At 37.4% G+C, this 23,137-nt stretch overlaps 1 protein-coding gene across 1 annotated transcript in view; it reads right to left on the reverse strand.

Moving 5' to 3' along the window:
- Nucleotides 1-23,137, reverse strand: part of DCBLD2 (discoidin, CUB and LCCL domain containing 2) — an 83,883-nt gene that overhangs the window by 40,195 nt on the left and 20,551 nt on the right. Inside the window, exons 2-3 of the mRNA XM_004002870.6 lie at nucleotides 21,240-21,467; nucleotides 3,165-3,302 (exon numbers count right to left, since the gene is read on the reverse strand). Coding sequence (XP_004002919.1) covers nucleotides 3,165-3,302; nucleotides 21,240-21,467 — 366 coding nt within the window. The remainder of the gene's footprint in view (nucleotides 1-3,164; nucleotides 3,303-21,239; nucleotides 21,468-23,137) is intronic.

Genomic DNA, 23,137 nt, shown 5'->3' on the forward strand with positions numbered 1-23,137 from the left:
TCCTTACAATTATTTTTCCCTCTCTTTGGCCCATTCTTTATAGATCAAGGAATTGCAAAAACATACATCCAGTCATATCACTCCTCTGTTCTAATAGCTTCCATGCAATTTTTTTTTTTTTTTTTTTTGGATAAAACTCTAACCCTTATATCTTCCACAAGGTCCTGAATAACGTGACTGACTTTCTACTCATTCACTTCACCTCAGCTGTGCTGGCGTTTCTCCAGTTCCCTCAAAGTTCCTTCCTGCCCTAAGGCCTTTGCATCTGCTGTTCTCTTCCCTATAGTGTTCGTCCTTGTTTGTCTGGAACCTCCAATTAAACCTTTGGTTCTGGGTTCAGGAGTGGTTTCTTCAAGAGAGCTTTAATCTTTATCCATCTCCTACTACCTGTACCCCTCTGACCTCTTATTGTTTGAATGTTTCCTTCATCACGCTTACTATAACTGCAATTAAGCAACCACGTGTTTAATGCCTTTTTCCAACCCTTTACTGCAAGTCCTATGAAGGTGTGATTGCCTCTGTCTCATTACTGCTGTCTTCCCAGTGCCAGGAATATGGCAGGAAATAAGGGAAAAAGGGAATATAATTTTGCAATGGCTCCTATAAGAAGTAACGAAAACTAGTCTATTTCACACAAAATCACGCTATCAACAACATATCACACTATAACATTAACAAGTCTTTGTGACACTTTAACACATGAGGAAGCCAGTCAAACAAGGTTTTCACCACTTTTGCATTCCCCAATACTCTCAACCTTCAACTAGGTTATGAAGCTGGGCACATGTGATGTTCCCTGAAAATATTCATGGAATTCAGTGTGGCAGCTAGGTTTCCTGGATGGACACAAACTGAGTCTCTAAACCAAAGCCAACCAGCCTTCAAATGAACACGTCATTACAAGAAATTATGTCTGAAAGGCCACCCAAGAAGAAGTAATACGAGATTCAACCAGTGTCCTCTTGAATTTAGCCAATTCACTTCAAATAAAACAAATGCTTGATGGATGGGCAAGAATGCACAAAAAACATTAAGAAAAAGTCCAGGAGTGAGCTGTGAAATGAGGATTTCCCAAGATGACTGTGACTTTGGACAGTGTTACTATAAAGAAGTTCCAGATTATGGCGGATATTTCAAAAAATCTTTGGAACCTAAGATTCATCTAAAATAGTGACACAGCTATTTGAGGTTAGCACAGATGTATACAAGTCTACAAGACAGTGCTTCTGGTATCTGAGATGACTGTTAAATTCTTAAGAAACTCTAGTATAGGACATTCAGGTCCCTGTGGATCAAAAGTTCGGTAAAGATCCGATGTAAGAAATTTTTTCTTTTTTCAAAGAGGAGATACTTATTTTCCAGAAACTTTTAACTCAATGAATAACAAAGAGAGAAAGGGGATAACAGGAAAATGCAGAATAAATAATTTAAACTGACACTACGATAAGAAGCTAATTACCTTCTGTCCTCTCACCCAATAACCCAAGACTTTCACAAAGTAAAACTGAAAAGGACAGGGAGCTTATCACTTCACTCTGTGTTTTCTGCCTTATTCTCTTGATAGTGGGAGGGTGGGCAGTGGGAAAAATGAGATACATGTTTGTACAGTAATGAAGGGGTGAAACTAACACTTTTACTGCCTACTGTGATATGCGCCTAAGACACTGTGAAACTGTTAGTCACTCAGTTGTGTTCGACTCTTCGTGGCCCCATGGACTGGAGCCCACCATGCTCTTCTGTCCGTGGAATTCTCCAGGCAAGAATACTGGAGTGGGTTGCCATTTCCTTCTCCAGGGGATCTTCCCGACCCAGGGACTGAACTCGAGTCTCCCACCTTGCAGGCAGACTCTTTACCAACTGAGTCACCAGGGAAGTCCTAAACCTGTATTATTAGATTTAGTCCTCACAACTAACCCACTTGCAGATGAAGCTCACTGCGGCGACATGACCAGTCAGAGGTCCCATGGCTGGTACCTGGCAGAGGCAAGCTCTTATTCCAGAGCTGCCCAGTGCCCCTTCTACAACACTCCACTGCCTTAGTCTCCTTGTTCTGTCAAACGCACTATTTATTTAGCAGAACATTTCCAGCTCATTTCTTTCCATTATTCCATTCAAATGAGCTTTCTTTTTCACTCTGTGGGATTTTATTAGCCTTTACACCTTTTCCCATAGCTCAGAGATTAAGGGAGAGTAGACCTTTCTTTACATACAGCAGCTCCCCTTTTTTATACTCTTAATGCAACTTTTAATGAGGCACAGAGTGTGTATCTCAAACCCACCGCAGCCGAGAAGGAACAGCTGGCACCGCCCTGAATCATTCCCAGGCTCATTCATTCCCAGACATTCTCACGCCAAGGAGGTTCTTAATGATTCTCATTTACACAACATAAAGTAGAGGCTAATTTTTAATTTTAAATGGTCAACCTAGTTAAATCATTGTTGAATATCAAAACAATTATCAATTTTCTACTTTAAATGATTTCTTTCATATGCCCTTGTATTAGTAAAATTTAAAAAATTTTTCTCCCCACAAGAACCCAATGGCAGAGGGGAATGAACAAATGCTACAGTGACCAAAACTCGGGAGAGATTTCATTTAAGACCTGCATTTTATCTTATAGAGATTTGAGTTAATTTTCCATTCTATTCTACTTAATAGCCTTGTTTTTAATTCCACCTTCATATTGTAAACATTAACAGTTTAGAAAATATCTCATGCTTATTTTGCAGTGTCTCAGAGAGCTCTTTCCCTATTACTCCTGCTGGTATGCAACACACTTTTTAGGAAAGAATGGTAATATGGTTTTTAACACAGTAAGATGAAGCAGTAACCTGTGGATAATAAAGCTTTAAATTGATTATTTCTGTAACCGACAGATTTTTTAAAAGTTATTGCTTGTGCTCCAATCTTGTAAAAGTGGAAAAATCAGTATTTCTTTTGCTAAGGAAAGGTAAGTATATAAAAGGACTTTATAAAAAGTTAATATACTTAATATTTAAAATTCTGAAACTGATTTAATTTTGTCAGATTTATGTATGTGTTATAAACTGTTCGATCTTCCTACTCTATTCCAATCTCAGATAACAGGTACTCATAGAAAATACCGCATTTCTGTTTTCAGAAATTGTAAAATGTGGGAATCATCATATAAAGTGAAAATTACCTTGCTTTTCTATAACTGAGTATGAAGCCAAAAAACCTCGTCCAGAAACGTGAATTCCACTCATGAACAGCACTGTGATTTCATTGCTTTTTGATTCAATTGAATGGTTCATTTGCAACCCCAGACCACAGTATTTGCCTAGGATGAAAGAAAAGCAGATATTTGGTATGATTCATAAAATCAACATCATGTACGATGTATGTAACAGAATCATAATATACACCAAGCTGACCAAACTAGGTATTACACTAACCTAAAATGATGACTAGAATATTACTCTGGAGAGAAAAAACAAAACAAAAAACAGCAAGTAATAAACTGTTCAAATGACTCAAAGGGAAAAACAGTATATTCAGACATCACTGACCTTATAATGACTCAATTTCCTGTGAAACACAAGTATTTCCTTTAAAATAGTGAAAAGGAATTTAAAAAAAAATTAAAGTATTTCATGTAGGCAAATGGCTCATAAATGAACCAATAGTTAATTGGTGGTATTCTTAACATGTTTCCCATAGGGTGCCCCCAGATTCCTGAGCACAGGGACCCCTCCAAACTTTTACAGATCTTTTCAAGTTTTCTTCCAAGAATTGTTGGACTTCTGTCAACCCCTTTAGGTGGTCATGTTCAGCCCTACAGTTGTAAGTATGATATGACAATTTACATTCACGCCTCTATATAGCCTTTTCCTTGAACTTCAGAAGCATATATCTAACTGCCTAGCAACTTTTACTCTTTAAGGTTTAACAGACATGTAAAAAATAACAGATCTCCCATCAGAACAGATCTAAGTTTATTAAGATAAAAGAGAAGAAAAGAATTAAAAGAAAAGATATTGCACCAATAACTAATAAAAATGAGTTTTTCTTATGTGCATGGTAATTTTAACAAATTCTGAATAAAAAGTTCTAAAAATGTTTTAAGTTGAGCAGTGTCACTATATGCTTATAGCTCAGCTGGGAACGAACCTGCCTGCAATGCAGGAGACCCAGGTTCAGTTCTTGAGTGAGGAAGATCCCCTGGAGAAGGAAATGGCAACCTACTCCAGTATTCTTGCCTGGAGAATCTCATGGACAGAGGAGCCTGGTGGGCTACAGTCCATGGAGTCGCAAGAGTTGGACACGACTTAGACTAAGCCACCACCAAATCACTTTAATAAGAGTAATGTGTACTTCCATAGACATCATTTTCAAGGACTATACATTATCATGTGGGTAGAAAATGCTAAATAATTCACCTCTATCACCACCACCACCACCCCAACCAAAACTGGTAAGGGAGCTAAGGTCACAAGGTTGACATATTGTAAAAAATAATCTAATCAAAATGGACAGAAGACCTAAATAGGCATTTCTCTAAAGACATTCCAATGGCCAACAGGCACATGAAAAGATGCTCAACACTGCTAATTACTAGAGAAATGAGGTATCACTTCACACCTGTCAGAATGCTATCATCAAAATTCTACAAATAATAAATGCTGGAGAGGGCATGAAGAAAAGGGAACTCCCCTATATTGCTGATGGGAATGTAAACTGGTGTAGTCGCTATGGAAAACTGTAAAATAAAGCCTCCATATGATCCAGCAATCCCATACCTGGTAATATATCCATAAAAGACAAAAACTCTAACTTGAAAAGACATGTGTACCCACCCCGCCCTGTGTTCACAAAGCACTACTTACAACAGGCAAGATACAGAAGCAATCTAACCATCCATCAACAAATGAAAGAATAAAAAAAAGATGTGGTATATATACATACATATATACATATACATACACACATACATATATATATATATATATATATATATACACACACACACACACACAGACAGACATACATAATGGAATATTACTCAGCCATAAAAAGCAAAATATTGCCATTTGCAGCAACATAGATGTACCTAGAGAAGTAAGTCAGACAAAGATAAATATATGATATCACTTATACAGGGAATCTAAAAAATCAAAATAGACTCACAGACACAGTAAACAAACTTATGGTTATCAAAGGGGAGAGAGAGAGGTGGGGAGGGACAAATTACAATGTTTAAAAGGGACTCAGTAATATCACTAAGAATAGATTGGCCTTTCCTTCCAAAGAAGGAAAGATTAGGACTACGTAGTCATTGTTCACTTTGATTTCAGGGAAAGTGGTTATTTCAACATTATTTTGTTCATGAAAAAATGACAGATCCAGTATTTGGACATTTTAAGATGAATAAGGTTCATGAGAACTCCATGAACAGTATGAAAAGGCAAAAATGAGAGGATACTGAAAGAGGAACTCCCCAGGTCGGTAGGTGCCCAATATGCTACAGGAGATCAGTGGAGATATAACTCCAGAAAGAATGATGGGATGGAGCCAAAGCAAAAACAAATACCCAGTTGTGGATGTGACTGGTGATAGAAGCAAGGTCCAATGCTGTAAAGAGCAATATTGCATAGGAACCTGGAATGTTAGGTCCATGAATCAAGGCAAATTGGAAGTGGTCAAATAGGAGATGGCAAGAGTGAACATCGACATTCTAGGAATCAGCGAACTAAAATGGGCTGGAATGGGTGAATTTAACTAAGATGACTATTATATCTAATACTGTGGGCAAGATCCCTTAGAAGAAATGGAGTAGCCATCAACAAAAGAGTCTGAAATGCAGTACTTGGATGCAATCTCAAAAATGACGGAATGATCTCTCTTCATTTCCGAGGCAAACCATTCAATATCCAAGCCTAGCCCCAACCAGTAACGCTGAAGAAGCTGAAGCTGAATGGTTCTATGAAGACCTACAAGACCTTTTAAAACTAACACCCAAAAAAGATGTCCTTTTCATTATAGGGGACTGGAATGCAAAAGTAGGAAGTCAAGAAACACCTGGAGTAACAGGCAAATTTGGCCTTGGAATACGGAATGAAGCAGGGCAAAAGCTTACAGAGTTTTGCCAAGATAACGCACTGGTCATAGCAAACACCCTCTTCCAACAACACAACAGAAGACTCTACACATGGACATCACCAGATGGCCAACACCAAAATCGGATCAATTATACACTTTGCACCCAAAGATGGAGAAGCTCTAACAAGACGGAGAAGCAAAGACGGACAAGATGGAGAAGCAAAAACAAGACTGGGAGCTGACTATGGCTCAGATCATAAACTCCTTATTGCCAAATTCAGACTTAAACTGAAGAAAGTACGGAAACCACTAGACCATTCAGGTATGACCTAAATCGCCTCCCTTATGATTATACAGTGGAAGTGAGAAATATATCTAAGGGCCTAGATCTGATAGATAGAGTGCCTGATGAACTATGGAATGAGGTTCGTGACAGAAGACAGGGATCAAGACCATCCCCATGGAAAAGAAATGCAAAAAAGCAAAATGACTGTGAGGAGGACTTACAAATAGCTGTGAAAAGAAGAGAAGCGAAAAGCAAAGGAGAAAAGGAAAGATAAACCCATTTGAACGCAGAGTCCCAAAGAATGGCAAGGAGAGACAAGAAAGCCTTCCTCAGAGATCAGTGCAAAGAAATAGAGAAAAACAACAGAATGTGAAACACTAGAGATCTCTTCAAGAAAATTAGAGATACCAAGGGGACATTTCATGCAAAGATGGGCTCGATAAAGGACAGAAATGGTATGGACCTAACAGAAGTAGAAGATATTAGGAAGAAATGACAAGAATACACAGAAGAATGGTACAAAAAAGATCTACATGACCCAGATAATCACGATGGTGTGATCACTCATCTAGAGACAGACAGCCTGGAATGTGACGTCAAGTGGGCCTTAAGAAGCATAACTACAAACAAAGCTAGTGGAGGTGATGGAATTCCAGTAGAGCTATTTCAAATCCTGAAAGATGATGCTGTGAAAGTGCTGCACTCTATATGCCAGCAAATTTGGAAAACTCAGCAGTGGCCACAGGACTGGAAAAGGTCAGTTTTCATTCCAATCCCAAAGAAAGGCAAAGCCAAAGAATGCTCAAACTACTGCACAATTGCACTCATCTCACATGCTAGTAATGTAATGCTCAAAATTCTCCAAGCCAGGCTTCAGCAATACATGAACCGTGAACTTCCAGATGTTCAAGCTGGTTTTAGAAAAGGCAGAGGAACCAGAGATCAAATTGCCAACATCCGCTGGATCATCGAAAAAGTAAGAGAGTTCCAGAAAAGCATATATTTCTGCTTTATTGACTATGCCAAAGCCTTTGACTGTGTGGATCACAACACACTGTGGAAAATTCTGAAAGAGATGAGAATACCAGACCACCTGACCTGCCTTTTGAGAAACCTATATGCAGGTCAGGAAGCAACAGTTAGAATGGGACATGGAACAACAGACTGGTTCCAAACAGAAAAAGGAGTACATCAAGGCTGTATACTGTCACCCTGCTTATTTAACTTATATGCAGAGTACATCATGAGAAAAGCTAGGCTGGAAGAAGCACAAGCTGGAATCAACATTGCCAGGAGAAATATCAGTAACCTCAGATATGCAGATGACACCACCCTTATGGCAGAAAGTGAAGAGGAACTAAAAAGCCTTTTGATGATAGTGAAAGTGGAGAGTGAAAAAGTTGGCTTAAAACTCAACATTCAGAAAATGAAGATCACAGCATCTGGTCCCATCACTTTACGGGAAATAGATGAGGAAATAGTAGAAACAGGGTCAGACTTTATTTTTGGGGCTCCAAAATCACTGCAGATGGTGACTGCAGCCATGGAATTAAAAGACACTTACTCCTTGGAAGAAAAGTTATGACCAACCTAGATAGCATATTCAAAAGCAGAGATATTACTTTGACAACAAGGTCCATCTAGTCAAGGCTATGGTTTTTCCTGTGGTCATGTATGGATGTGAGAGTTGGACTGTGAAGAAAGCTGAGAGCTGAAGAATTGATGCTTTTGAACTGTGGTGTTGGAGAAGACTCTTGAGAGTCTCTTGGACTGCAAGGAGATCCAACCAGTCCATTCTAAAGGAGATCAGTCCTGGGTGTTCATTGGAAGGAGTGATGCTGAGGCTGAAACTCCAAATCTTTGGCCATCTCATGCGAAGAGCTGACTCACTTGAAAAGACTCTGATGCTGGGAGGGATTGGGGGCAGGAGGAGAAGGGGACGACAGAGGATGAGATGGCTGGATGGAATCACCAACTCGATGCACATGAGTTTGGGTGAAATCCAGGAGTTGGTGATGGACAGGGAGGCCTGGCATGCTGCGATTCATGGGATCACAAAGAGTCGGACACGACTGAGCGACTGAACTGAAGGTTCACGTGAGAAAATGTACCTTGAGACCTTTACTATTACTTCACACATTCACAAAGAACAATCTGGATGGACTGAGGATTTAAATGTGCAGAAGGGGGAAATTAAAGCATTTAGAGGAAAACCCTGAGAACATCTTCATAATCTGTAAGGGGGCAAAGATTTTAAAAGATAATGCAAAAAGTATTAATACTAATCATGAAAAAAAATGTGAACATTAAAATTAAGTTAAAATTAATGTTTGCTTATCAAAAGATACCAATATAAAGGAATAAAAAGAAAAGCTATAGAAAGGGAGAATATTTGCAACATCTATATCTAAAAAGAACCCATAACCAGAATATATAAAAGAACCCCTACAAATGAGAAAATAATCATCCAATAGAAAAAATGCATTAAAAACTTCAAGATTCTTCACAGAAGATACTCAATGACTAATAAATACATGAAGACAGAACAATATCATTTGCCATTAGATAAGGCAAAGCTACATGATATGTGTTCATACGTACTAGAAATGTGATAATAGAAAAAAATTGAGAATAATAACTAGAAGTCTCCTACATTGGTGGTGCGTGTGGAATGGCACTACCACAGAGGCTCTTGGCAATATCTACCAAAGCTGACCATATGGACACTCAGGGAACCAGCAATTCCTCTTCTAGATACAGAATTGTGCATTAATGTTCACCAAAAGATAGGTGATAGAACATTCACAGCAAACAATTAATAACAGCCAAAAAGGGTTATTCATATAGTGGATATATCTTAATTTCCTTATTGTCAGAAGTTTAGCTTGCTTCCGGTTTTTCTACACAGTGAATGCTGCAATAAACATTTTCCTAACATAACTTCTTCTATCTTTTAAAATATTTAAGAGTGACTTTTTAGAGTGATTTTTAATATTTGCTTCCACACTGCTGCTTAAGTGAGCTAGGCCAGTTAATACAGCCTCAATATTAAAAAATGACAAATTTCATCACACCACTATATTAAAAGCTATGTTTTTAACCAAACCAAGAGTAAGGGAAGTCATATACTTAGTTCTAAAACTTTTACATTTCTCTGATTATAAGAAAAGCTGCCTCCTCCAATATCCTCTTTCATAACGGCAGCATGGACAAAGGAGCACCCAAGTTTTTATCAGTATCCATGACGGTGACTAAAAGGTCCTGACGAAAATTTTATTGTAGTCACGCGGATCAAAACATCTGCAAAGCAATACCAATCTTCCTCATCAAATATTTCTAAGTAGGCTTTTCTTCTCTCTTGTGAAACTTTCTACCTGAACTGAGAACTATAAGACTTTTTCTCTGGAAAATTGACACACTTCTGGATAGAGGAAAGCTCCATACTCAGAAAAGGTAAATGACTCAAGGTCCTGGCTCTTATTAAGTTGACAGCTTCTTTTAGGACAGCTGGCAGAATTTTCTTATACTAAGTACACTAATGTGAAAAGCAATGAGTCATAACTGTTTGGACTTCAGCAAAACCAAATGTGCTGCCAAGCATCACAGGTGAGACATACATAGCATACCAAGGAATTTCTTTCCAAGATTTTCTGGAAAAGTAAACTTTTTACCACTTATAAGATGTCAAAGACTTTTTAATATTTCCTGTAAGGGTTCACAAATAGGAGTTCTTGGATACGGTCAGCATCACATGGCCTAGTTTTATCCAGTTGAATGAGAAATGGGACAGGTGTCAATTCCTCACTAACCTGTCTCAAAACATTAGAAAAAACATTCTGAAGGACACCACTTACAGAGATAAAGCTTCAGCATTTCTCTGTTCTTGTCCACAAACCAGCTTGACCATTCTAGGGTACACAGATTCACTAAGGCCTTTTGAAATGCATATGGCTTCTGTACTTTCCAATGCAACAAACAACCTCATATGATGCTTCTGCATTAGGAACAAATCCAAGTTAAATGTGGGTACCCATCCAGCTTCTAATGAAAAAAAAAATCACAGTAATCAATGTATTTTTGTGGTAAACAGATATAACTTTAGCCTTCCTGAGATCACGTTTTCACAGACCAGGACTTTATCTCACATGAAATTCTTACATGGCTCTTATACCTACTACGTAAGACACCCATAATCATTAAGATTAGAGATCACTTCTTTAACTCCTGTCCATAAATAACATGTTAATGATGATTTTATTGTAATAACACTTCTTCCAAATGAAATGATTTATATTTTAACTTGATGTAAAATAATAATAATAATTTTTTTTGACAAAGAGAACTTCTCCAAGAATGAAATTTATTTTTATTTTTATTTTTATTAGGGTCACAAATCCCTAAAACATATCAAGAGATTTCATGGAGTCTAACAGAAACTTCTGCTTTATTGACTATGCCAAAGCCTTTGACTGTGTGGATCACAATAAACTGTGGAAAATTCTGAAAGAGATGGGAATACCAGACCACCTGACCTGCCTCTTGAGAAATCTGTATGCAAGTCAGGAAGCAGCAGTTAGAACTGGACATGGAACAACAAACTGGTTTCAAATAGGAAAAGGAGTATGTCAAGGCTGTATATTGTCACCCTGCTTATTTAACTTCTATGCAGAGTACATCATGAGAAACGCTGGACTGGAAGAAACACAAACTGGAATTAAGATTGCTGGGAGAAATATCGATAACCTCAGATATGCAGATGACACCACCCTTATGGCAGAAAGTGAAGAGGAACTCAAAAGCCTCTTGATGAAAGTGAAAGTGGAGAGTGAAAAAGTTGGCCTAAAGCTCAACATTCAGAAAACGAAGATCATGGCATCCGGTCCCATCACTTCATGGCAAATAGATGGGAAAACAGCAGAAACAGTGTCAGACTTTATTTTTGGGGGCTCCAAAATCACTGCAGATGGTGATTGCAGCCATGAAATTAAAAGACGCTTACTCCTTGGAAGAAAAGTTATGACCAACCTAGATAGTATACTCAAAAACAGAGACATTACTTTGCTGACTAAGGTCCGTCTAGTCAAGGCTATGGTTTTTCCTTAGCCTTGTATGGATATAAGAGTTGGACTGTGAACAAGGCTGAGCACAGAAGAATTGATGCTTTTGAACTGTGGTGTTGGGGAAGATTCTTGAGAGTCCCTTGGACTGCAAGGAGATCCAACCAGTCCATTCTGAAGGAGATCAGCCCTGGATGTTCTTTGGAAGGAATGATGCTGAAGCTGAAACTCCAGTACTTTGGCCACCTCATGCAAAGAGTTGACTCATTGGAAAAGACCCTGATGCTGGGAGGGATTGGGGGCAGGAGGAGAAGGGGACAACAGAGGATGAGATGGCTGGATGGCACCACGGACTCGATGGAAGTGAATCTGAGTGAACTCCGGGAGTTGGTGATGGACAGGGAGGCCTGGCGTGCTGCGATTCATGGGGTCGCAAAGAGTTGGACACGACTGAACTGAACTGAACTGAACAGTAACTTAAGTGGCAAAGGTTAATGAAAGACCCATCAGGGGAGACAAAGACACTTAAGATATCTCACGCATAGCTAGAAAATACTGAAAACTAAATCCACTGGTAGGTAAGACGACTGACCTCGGAGAAGGAACTTAAAACCAAAGAAATCCTGAATAGGGCGATTTTGGATAGGAAACACTTTGGTAGGGGAAGTAGGTTAAAAGTAGCAGAGAGATATGGAAACTGTATGGCAAAGATGGGGATGCAACCAAATAAGAGCAGGAAATTTAGGATCTTGCAAGATATATAGATTATATATTTTAAAAAAAAAGGATATACAGTCCCTTCCCTTCTACAGCCTCTCCTGTTGAGGGGGAAAAAAAAAGTAGGAAAGAAAAATTTACTGCACTAACAGAAGAGGGCTATCATGAAATTATGATAAACGACAAAACTTGTAAACCATATAAACCACTGCAAACTGCCAGCACTGTCCACAGAAGTACTTAGGCATTGTCTTTATCTGGTCCCAAAAGGTAGAAAAAAAATGAGAATCTCAGCAGTTCAATTTATGGAAACCCCTTCATCCCCCAAAACGATGGTAAAACAGAAATAAACTGGAACACAACACTAAACTTAATTAAATGTCCTCAAACAAGCAACTGGGGATATGGCAAAACACCTCGAAACAGAAACTCAAAAACTAAGAACAGAAATGGACAAAAAGCAGGGAAGAAAAAGAGTTGGCTGATCTCAGAAAAGAAATGCAAAAAAGTGACAAAATTATGTCAGAAATATTACAAGGTGCACAAGGAATAATATTCTAATGAAAATATGATAATAAATGTTGAAGAAAAGAACAAATACAATGAAAAGGAAACTGAAAAAAGTAAAAAGGATCAGTGAGAACGTGGCTTAAATGAATGTGATTGAAACAACAAAGAAGGCTGTTTTCTTACAATTAAGGCATTTTAAAAAGATACATAAGACAATGGAACAGAAATAACATTAAACTATAATTCAATAAAGTTTTCTAGAATCTAAATAGTGAAAGAGTTCATTGGATACAGTGAAAACTAACCCAATGATAAACTTCAATACATATCCTTGTAAAACTGTTTGACTTTAAAGGAATCTTTACGTAAGCTTCAATACAAAAATTAAATATCTTATAAGGGCAAGAGAATTCAATTAGTATCAAACTTCTCGAAAAACAGTAACACAAAAAAGCCAGGCAATAATCGAAGACCTTTTTTTTTTTTTAACTCAAAGAATGAAAAAAAAACAAAAAACAAAAAACCGTCAAAGAATGAACATATGAACCAAAAACTTACATATAAGATCAAACTGATACTCAAGGTAAGAAAAAATTTTAAATTAAGCAGCTCTAAACATGCAAGATAACTGCACTCAAGGCTCTTTTAAGGAATCAATCTATTCAAAGATGAACTTTATTCATTTAAGATACAATTGGGAGAACTTAAGTAAAAAGACTGCCAGTGAGCATTTAATATATTTAAACAGTGATAAAAGTTGGATGAGTTGAAGATTGAGATATTATACGATACAGGCTATGTGTTATAAATTTTGTTCTGTCAGAGTAGAAATGAGGAAAAAAGCAGGAGGGAAAGAGGAAAGAATTAGGTTGGTACAAATGTAATTGCAGTTTCGGACCGTGAATTTTATATCATTACAAATAGGCTCCAACACATCTTTATTAATCAGAATAGGAACCATTACAATCAGCACATTTTTGCCAATGAGAAATATGCTTTCTTAATTCTTGTAGCATAAAAATTCAGAATTTGATAAACTCTTGGAAAGCATCTTCCCTACAAAAAGTTGTCCAGATGCTTGAAGAAGTGGTAGTAGGCTGATGAGAGGTCAGGTGAAAATGGTGAATGAGGCAAAACTTCGCAGCCCAATTCGTTCAACTTTTGAAGCACTGGTGTGAGACATGTGGCGGGCTTTGTCATGGAGAGGAAGCGGGCCCTTTCTGTTGACCAATGCCGGCTGCAGGCACTGCAGTTTTTGGTGCATCGCATAGATCTGCTGAGCATACTTCTCAGATGTAATGGTTTTGCCAGGATTCAGAAAGCTATAGTGGATCAGACCAGCGACAGACCATCAAACAGTGACTATGACCTTTTTTTGGTGCAAGTTTGGCTTTAGGATGTGCTCTGGAGCTTCTTCCCAGTCCAACCATTGGGCTGTTGATCGCCGGTTGTTCTATGAAAGCCACTTTTCATTGCAAGTCACAATCTGATCAAGAAATGGTTCCTTATTGTTGCACAGAATAAGAGAAGACGATACTTCAAAACAACGATGTTTCTGATTTGTGGTCAGCTCATGAGGCACCCACCCACTTACTGGGCTTTTTCACCTTTCCAATTTGCTTCAAATGCCAAACGACCATAGAATGGTTGACACTGAGTTCTTCAGCAACTTCTCGTATAATTATAAGAGGATCAGCTTCGATGATGCTCTCAATTGGTTATTTTCAACTTCTGATGGCTGGCCACTACGCTTATCTTCAAGGCTCTTGTCTCCTTTGCAAAACTTCCTGAACCACCACTGTGCTGTATATTTGTTAGCAGTTCCTGGGCCAACTGTGTTGTTGATGTTGCAAGTTGTCTCTGCTGCTTTATGACCCATTTTGAACTCAAATATAAGAAAATCACTTAAATTTGCTTTTTTGTCTAACATCATTTCCATAGTCTAAAATATATATAAAATACACAGCAAGTAATAAGTCATTAGCAAAAAAACAAAACAAAACAACACACAGTGAAAGACATGTAGTAAAATGAGGTATAATATAACTATATTTATTTAAGAACATATTCAATATCAAATGGTAAATTTCAACAAGGCAAAAATCACAATTACTTTTGCACCAACCTAATAGAACAGTTCACTGAATGTTATATGAATGAACGATAGGAGTTACAGGCAACTGGTAGGAATGAAAAGATACCGTGAAAAATAGACAAATCAGATAATAAAAAGACGAAGTCAATGGGATTAGAGGTATTTAAGAACATAAAATCGAAAAAAATAAAAGTAAAATTGGAAGGTAATATTTAAAACTACAAAACTCACTTAAACTCCAAAAGGAGTTTAAATATAAATGAAAAGAAAACAAAACAAAGAAATAAACACAGCAAATATAAAACACGACTGATTATACCTTAAAATAACATGAGTTAAGATAAAAAAAAAAAACTTACAGTTTTATAAACAGATAAAACAGGTATTAGCTTTAATTAAAAAAAAAATATTTTCAATTTGGTTCATAAAATGAGACCCTCAAGCATGTTATATATAAGAAATGCATCCCAAACAAAATGATTCAGCAAGGCTAAAAGGAAAGGGATGAGCAAAGACAGGAATGCCAAGCAAATGAATGTTAAAAGAGATAAGGAGGAAGGTGTCTATATGATACTAATAACAGAAAAAAAAATGCAAACTAAAAAGTACTAAATATGACAAAGGAGAAACTTTTTAATGCTAGAAGTCATGATTTAAAATGAAGACATTATAATTATGAATAACTATGCAACAACATTGCAATCACCTTTATAAAAGTAAAAACCCAAAGATATGCCAAAAGAAAAAAAGACACTAGAAACAGATCAAGTAGATAAAAATAAAGATATGAAAACCTAAACAGCATAATAAGATATTTTGGATGCATATTAAACTTTATATCTTACTATTAGAGAATAAATCTTCCTCTCAAGCATACACGAGACGGTCACAAAAAAAGATATCTTAGGGTATACATAAAATAAAAGCAAGCTCCATAAAGTAGAATATTATAATTTTTCTGAGCACAATGCAATAAAACTAAAAAACTATTAACAGTAACAGTATGTGTACAATGTTTATTTTAATGCTAACTACCTGAGGATCAACTTAGAGGCAGTGAGCTGATACTCTCAATCTAAAGCAGCAATACTGAGAATTTGGGTCAGACAGTACTTTGGGGGCCTGTCCTATGTACTGTAGGACACATAATACACCTCCTAGATGCCAGTAACACTGCCTTCTCCTTCAGTGGGACAACCAAAAATGTCTCCAGACATCTCCAGTGTCCCCTTGGAAGGCAAAATACCAAACTTTTGAGAACATCATCCAAAGAGAAAATGACAAAGCTCTCAAAAAGAAAAATCAGCTGACTGAGGTTTAGAGAGTTAAATTAAGCATGAGGCTGAAGCTAAATAGAAGAGCTACAGGTCCAGCTAGGATTTATAGAGAGAGAAGGGTCAGGATCAGGATAATTTGTAACAGAAATCCGATCGAGTTAATGAAGGCAGGTATTACCCCTGGGTGGTTAGCTTTCACGTAAGTTGTGTTTGTTGTATAAAAAGTTTGTCTCTCTTATGTTTGTGCATCAGTTAACATATTTCAGTCACTGTAGAAAACAGATTTTTCAGGACTGACATTTGTTTTGATTGGTCAATACCTATGTTGAAACTACTATTAAATATTTTATAATACTGACTGTAAAGAAAAAATAATGTCAAAATAGGGAGTTCCCTGATAGCCTAGTTGTTAGGATTCTGGGCTTCCACTCTTGTGGCCCAGATTTAGTCCCTGATCAGGGAAATGAGATCCTGCAAGCTGCCACGTGGCCACCCCCCAAAAAAAGGTTATTTCAAAATAAATAAAGGAAAAAGTTAATGTTTACTAGAAAGTTGCTAGTTTCAACATTTTAGGGTAAGTGGCTGCTGCTGCTCTAAGTTGCTTCAGTCGTGTCCGACTCTGTGCGACCCCATAGACAGCAGCCCACCAGGCTCCTCCGTCCACAGGATTCTTCAGGCAAGAACACTGGAGTGGGTTGCCATTTCCTTCTCCAATGCATGCATGTATGCTAAGCCGCTTCAGTCGTGTCCGACTCTGTGCAACCCCAAGGACAGCAGCCCCCCAGGCTCCTCCGTCCACAGGATTCTCCAGGCAGGAACACTGGAGTGGACTGCCATTGCCTTCTCCATAGGGTAAGTGGACCATGTAGTAAAGAAATTAAGGAGTGATGTCACGACCACCACGTGTGTACACTCAGTCAGGTCCTGCTCTTTGCAACCCCATGGACTGTAGCCCGCCAGGCTCCTCTGTCAATGGAATTTTCCAGGCAAGAAATACTGGAGCGGGTTTGCAATTTCCTATTCCAGGGGATTTTTTCCAACCCAGGGATAGAAACCATGTCTCTTGTGTCTTGTGTACTGGCTGGATACCTGTTAATACCTGCCAATAGATACCTACCAATAACTGGTATCTATTACTCTATAGCCTAGTGGTTGAGGTTATAGACTTTGCTGTTAGCCAGACCTTAATTCAAGTCCCAACTCTGCCTATATGACTTTGGGCAAGTTGCTTACCTTTTTTAAATTTATCTGTTTTATGGGAATAATGTGTAGGATTCTTGTAGGACTCAATACAATCAAGCATGCCAAGGGCTTACAGTAAGAGACACCAATTCTGGAGCCAGGCTGCTTAGGTTTGAATTCCACACAGCAAATTGCCAGCTGTGTGACCCTGGGCAACTGATTCAACCTCTCTGTGCGGCAGTTCTCTCATCAGCAAATGGGGGTGAGAAAAGCACCTATCTCAAGAGTTCTTGTGAAGACTGCATGAGTTAATTGACAAAAGTGATTTGAATAGTACCTGGCAAATAGCAAGCACTGCATGCATGGTGGTTATTTTCATTATTAAACTGAGCCTCTACAGAATAAGAAATCAAAAAATCTTAGAAATCATTATCATCATTACATACCTAATATTATCATCATTTCAACTTTTTTCAAGAGGTTTGGTGGTAAAGAGAAAGAAAATATATTTACTTTTTCTCTTAAACAAGGAAGACCTAAGCATATTATAGACTAAGGGGACAAACAATACAGAAAGAGAAACTTCTCTGAAAATGTAACAGACACGGAATCATTTACGAGATGAAGCCCTGAGGACCTCAGCTTCCCTCTTTGTAAATATTATATGAAGACTCTAAGAGACACAATTTTTAAAGATACTTTGGATGAAGGTTTAAAACAGAATATATATCTTTAAATATACCTTTGAACACATAGACACACATTTACATTTCTTCTACAGAATGCATTTTCCTTTAATAGCTACTAGGTTTGAAAATATTTAGCTTCTCTTTTAGAGATCTACCCACAAATTCCTTCATCTCCCCAAAAGTTCATTTAAAATGGAAATTTTAAGCAAAATCCAGGAAGAAAATATATACAATAGAGTGGGAAAAGGTTACAAGTGAGTAAAGATTTTTCTTTTAAATTTCATGTTTGGACTAATTATCAATAATATCCATCAGGGAAATGATGCTAGTAGATGTCTATGGACCAAAATAAAATACTGGAGTTATATATGTATAGAAAGTTAAGATGAACGACAAATGAATTTAATTTTCACCTCTATGATTGTGGGGCAACCATAGAGCAACCACTATGTCTCAGACACCAAGGATTAAAGAATAATCAAAGGGGAAAAGCTGCAATGAAATTTTCTCATTCCAACACAATCTACCTATAAAAGGAACAGATCTAGAGAGCCAGTCTTAACTCTATCATTAAACATCCTTTTTGTCAATGAAAGCAAGTACCACTACACTAATTTCACAAAGATTTCTGGACAGTCTAGCTACTTAGAAAGTTGATATATAGTATCATAATAAACTCATATGTTTAAATAATATTACATATTACTGCCTACTCTTTAAAGAAAATAGAAAATAACCACGTAAACCAAAAGTGCTTTATCAATTAAGTCACATTCTAATGATTTACTATTTAAAAAGTGACTCCTTGAGAAAGCATTCCTTTCGCTTTCTTTTCTTGATTATTCCATAATACAATCTCTCAGGGTAGAAAAGTCCCTAAAATTAACACCTACAGGGGGAAAAGAAAATCTAAGCTTTATAACAAAGTAGGAACCATATTTATAGGAAAATGCAGCTCATTTGAAGCTGCCTCTATTCAGAAGGGACCCTGAGAAAAGATAACATAGAAAACGGGATTCTTTACCATTGTCACTGGACTCTTAATGCCTACATATATTTGTTTCTATCCTGTAATTCCTGGCATATCTACTCAATCAGAATATTAAACAGTTATTCTTGAATGATATTTATTTTTCTGCCAGTCAGGGAAGTTACTTTTATACCCCCCCCCACCCCCACCTCAAACAGCTCCTCAAATGGGAGGACCAGAGGATATAAGGCAGGTGGTGATGGGAGGGGTAGGGAGGTGGGGTGGAGCAGAACTAAAGTTCAACAGGAATCATCAACACTCAGTCCCCTTGACCTCACCTGTATGAAGAGATAGCAAGGGAAAACAAACCCCATGGAAATAAGGGAGAGCTGAGCACTGTGAAGTATTACTTCATTTACCTGTACCATTCTTCCTATGGTACAGGTGGTGACTTTGCAGTCTGGACCGATGCCCTGTAGAAAGGATTCTCAGCAGGTAGGTCCTAAGAACTGGGATGAGAACCTGGTGAGTGATTTAAAACCTGTGCTCCATTTCTTTCCCATGTCACTCTTCCTCTTTAGCAGCATAACCCTATTGTCCAAATACATAATCCTCTTGTCTTCTTTTTTTAATAAAAAGCACCTTCATTATGGAAATTTAAAAAAACCAAACACCAAAGTAGAGAGATGCACTCCCATGTGGACGGTGTGCCATTCTGGTTTCACCTGCCCTCTTCCTACCACTTTTTTCTCTGACATATTTAAAAACAAATCCAAGACATTTTGTTTGAACTTCAGAATGTCTCTAACAAACCAGATCTTGAACAAACCAATATAACATTACCACACACAAAAAAATTATTCCTGATTATTGCTATATGCCCAATTACTCTTACGTTACCCTAAAATTTCTCTGCTTATCTTAAAAATGTCTTCTTGCAATCAGTTTGGATCAAGGTCCAAACAAAATCACAAGGTCCACACATTACTTTTGGAAGACATCTCTCTCTAATGCATGCCAGTTATCTTGATCTCCTTCCTTTTCTTTTTTTAAAAAACACCACTTATATGTAGTCTTTGGTTGATAGAATGTGTTTCTCTAGTTCCTTTATTTCCTATAAACTGCTAAGGGCTTGATCAGATCGTGGTTCACTTTTTTTTAACGTTGTCTCAAAGCTGCTCAAGTGGTACTGCCGACTCCCTACTGCATCACCTCAGGAGGGAGTTAATATCCAGCTGCCTTCTATTAGCGTTAAAGTAATAGATAGTTCCTCGGGCGATCTGAGTTTCTAAAAGCTTATCCGAGACCATATATTCAAGGCAATATGCACATGGTGATCATGAAGCCAGATTCATTGAGAGCTGACTGGGAGACAACAGTGGTTATCACTCAATAGACCAGGAACTGTTTTTCTCGGTAGGTAAGCGGCTGAAAAGTGGGGGAGAGATGAAGGATTTGCCTCGAGATGGAGAGGAGCCCAGGAGATGAACACGATGCTCAAAAGAACAAGATACTAAGTTCCGGCTATAGTTCTAAAAGACATTTTACATACTTGTATCAGTAAAAGTCACAAAGAATTTTAGAGTTATTTATTTTATAATATTAATTCACCAAGATAGTGTTAGGAATTTTTCTACCTTTCCTGCTAAAGAGAAAGGTGCTGATCTCTAAGCCAAAGGTTTTCAACTTGACCTCAAAGTATATTCTCCTGGGAAGCTTTAAAAATCCCAAGGTGTGGGTCCCAACCAATCCTGATTCAACTGCTCTAGGTTGGAGACCAGAGATCTGGTATTATTTAGAAGTCTATCCAGGTGACTCTAAAATGCAGCCATAATTGAGAACCACTGTTCTTAGCTAAAAATAAAGACAACAGCAGCTAATATCTACTAAGCAAATATTATATGTCAGGTACCATTCTATGCACTTCACATGTACTAGTCTCATTTGCTATATTACAACTGAGGAAACAGAGATCAGGTAACTTGCCTGAGGACACAGAGCAAGCTCAAAGCAGAGTTAGAACTTTAGTAACATGAAGTTTGAATCCAAAACCCGTGCTCTTAACCACCATGATATACTGACTCCTAAGCATGACTTATATTTAACTGCAGATAAAATTATCAAAGAAAAAAACCAATACAAAAAGATAATTAACTTTTTCCTCCTTAGAAGCAGTAGAGTGGTATCCTGTGGCAAAGGAACCAACACAAGCTTACTAGAAAAGTAGACAGGACAGACAGGAATCTTCTCTTCCCAAAAGAAGATTCAAATTTAAGATTTCCAGACATTCCAATAATTTCCCACATATCCTATGGAGCATAGTTACTCAATGTTAAATATCTAATATGGCTTCAGTTTTAAATCTCTGGCCACTGATACATTGAAAATGTCCTACCTATTTCGGTTCTACTAACTCCAATTCCATTGTAAATTCTCAAGTAATTAAAGTGACAAGAATCAGAATCTTCGATGTCAAAGTCACCAAATTTGATGCGCACTCTCTCTCCCGTCTTTACACGAATCTCCCATTCGCAAACAGTGCTGTTAGGATAGGTGTGTGGGTAGTTTATAGACGTCAGGGTTCCACTTTCAGGACCTAGTACAGTATGTCCACATCCATCACCTTGAAAAAAAAAAAAAAGTGATATATTATTCTTTACATCTTTAACTTACACTATAAATAATCAGGGTTTTGTGAATATTTTAAAATATGTATGCTATCAGGTATTTTATACCAACCACCAATTCCTCCCATACACAAGATAAACTAGATGACATGGTACTTGGTAAATCTACTCATGTGAGCCAGAAGAAACCAGGTTAGGTCAAAATAATGGTTAGCTTTATAAGTTCAAAGAACTTTCCAATCAGACAGAAGTAAACATAACTTAGCAACAATTATACCATATATATATATATATATATATATATATATTATAATAAATCCAATCTTTAAGAGTATTAGTTCACAGTAATTGTTCAAAATAAATAAAACTACAACAATAAATCTACACGATCAGCTTCATCTATTTACTTATAAATACCACAAGCCTCTTCTAAAGTCTCTGTAAGAAGTTGAATGATCTCTAAAAATACTTAAGCTATACTAAAGACTGGGGCTTCCCAGGTGGCACAAGTGGTAGAAAAACCTGCCCGCCAATGCAGGAGGCTTAAGAGATGGGAGTTCGACCCCCGGGTGGGGAAGGTCCCCTGGAGGAGGGCATAGCAACCCTTCACATCTTGGCAGCAGCATTATTTGTTCCAGAAATTCCCTCAGCAACTGAATATGGAAACCTAGCTAACTTAACACATTGTAAAAATCCAATATCCTCATTATTCCCTTTATCATAAAATGTGCTATTTCACTGAGCACCTAGAAAGAGATAATAATACTGATTTAAAAATTTCAGCTGCTGCTCCAATTGAATCATTTAGCATTCCTTAATGACGGGATTCAAATAAATGTCTAATAGGGAAATGAATACAACCTTTCAAAATGATAGTATTTTCTCCTTCAAAAGAGCTGTTTATAATCACCTTTTGGAATAGTTCAGAACTTAAAAAAAAAAAAAAAGAACTATTAAAAGTGACAATTCTGAGTTTTAACCTCAATATGGATACAGATGAATTTAAGAAAATTTTCTATTATCTTGAGTTTTTATTTTTTTATTTTATTTTATTTTTTTTAATTTTAGTTTTTTATTTTTTAAATTTTAAAATCTTTAATTCTTACATGCATTCTCAAACATGAACCCCCCTCCCACCTCCCCTCCCCATAACATCTTTCTGGGTCATCCCCATGCACCAGCCCCAAGCATGCTGCATCCTGCGTCAGACATAGACTGGCGATTCAATTCACATGATAGTATACATGTTAGAATGTCATTCTCCCAAATCATCCCACCCTCTCCCTCTCCCTCTGAGTCCAAAAGTCCGTTATACACATCTGTGTCTCTTTCCCTGTCTTGCATACAGGGTCGTCATTGCCATCTTCCTAAATTCCATATATATGTGTTAGTATACTGTATTGGTGTTTTTCTTTCTGGCTTACTCCATTGAGTTTTTATTTTTAAGAACAATGCAGGGCTGATTTTATTTACTAGAACAGAGTTTTTAAAGCCTATGAATAAGAACATAGTATCTAGCAAGTAGCAGTTGTAAAATAAATGTTTATTTGCAAGGAGATCCAACCAGTCCATCCTAAAGGAAATCAGTCCTGAATATTCATTGGAAAGACTGATGTTGTTGAAGCTGAAACTGCAATAGTGTGGCCACCTGATGCGAAGAGAGGAC

This window comes from Ovis aries, chromosome 1 (assembly GCF_016772045.2).
Source record: "Ovis aries strain OAR_USU_Benz2616 breed Rambouillet chromosome 1, ARS-UI_Ramb_v3.0, whole genome shotgun sequence".
In the NCBI taxonomy this organism is placed as follows: Eukaryota; Metazoa; Chordata; class Mammalia; order Artiodactyla; family Bovidae; genus Ovis; species Ovis aries.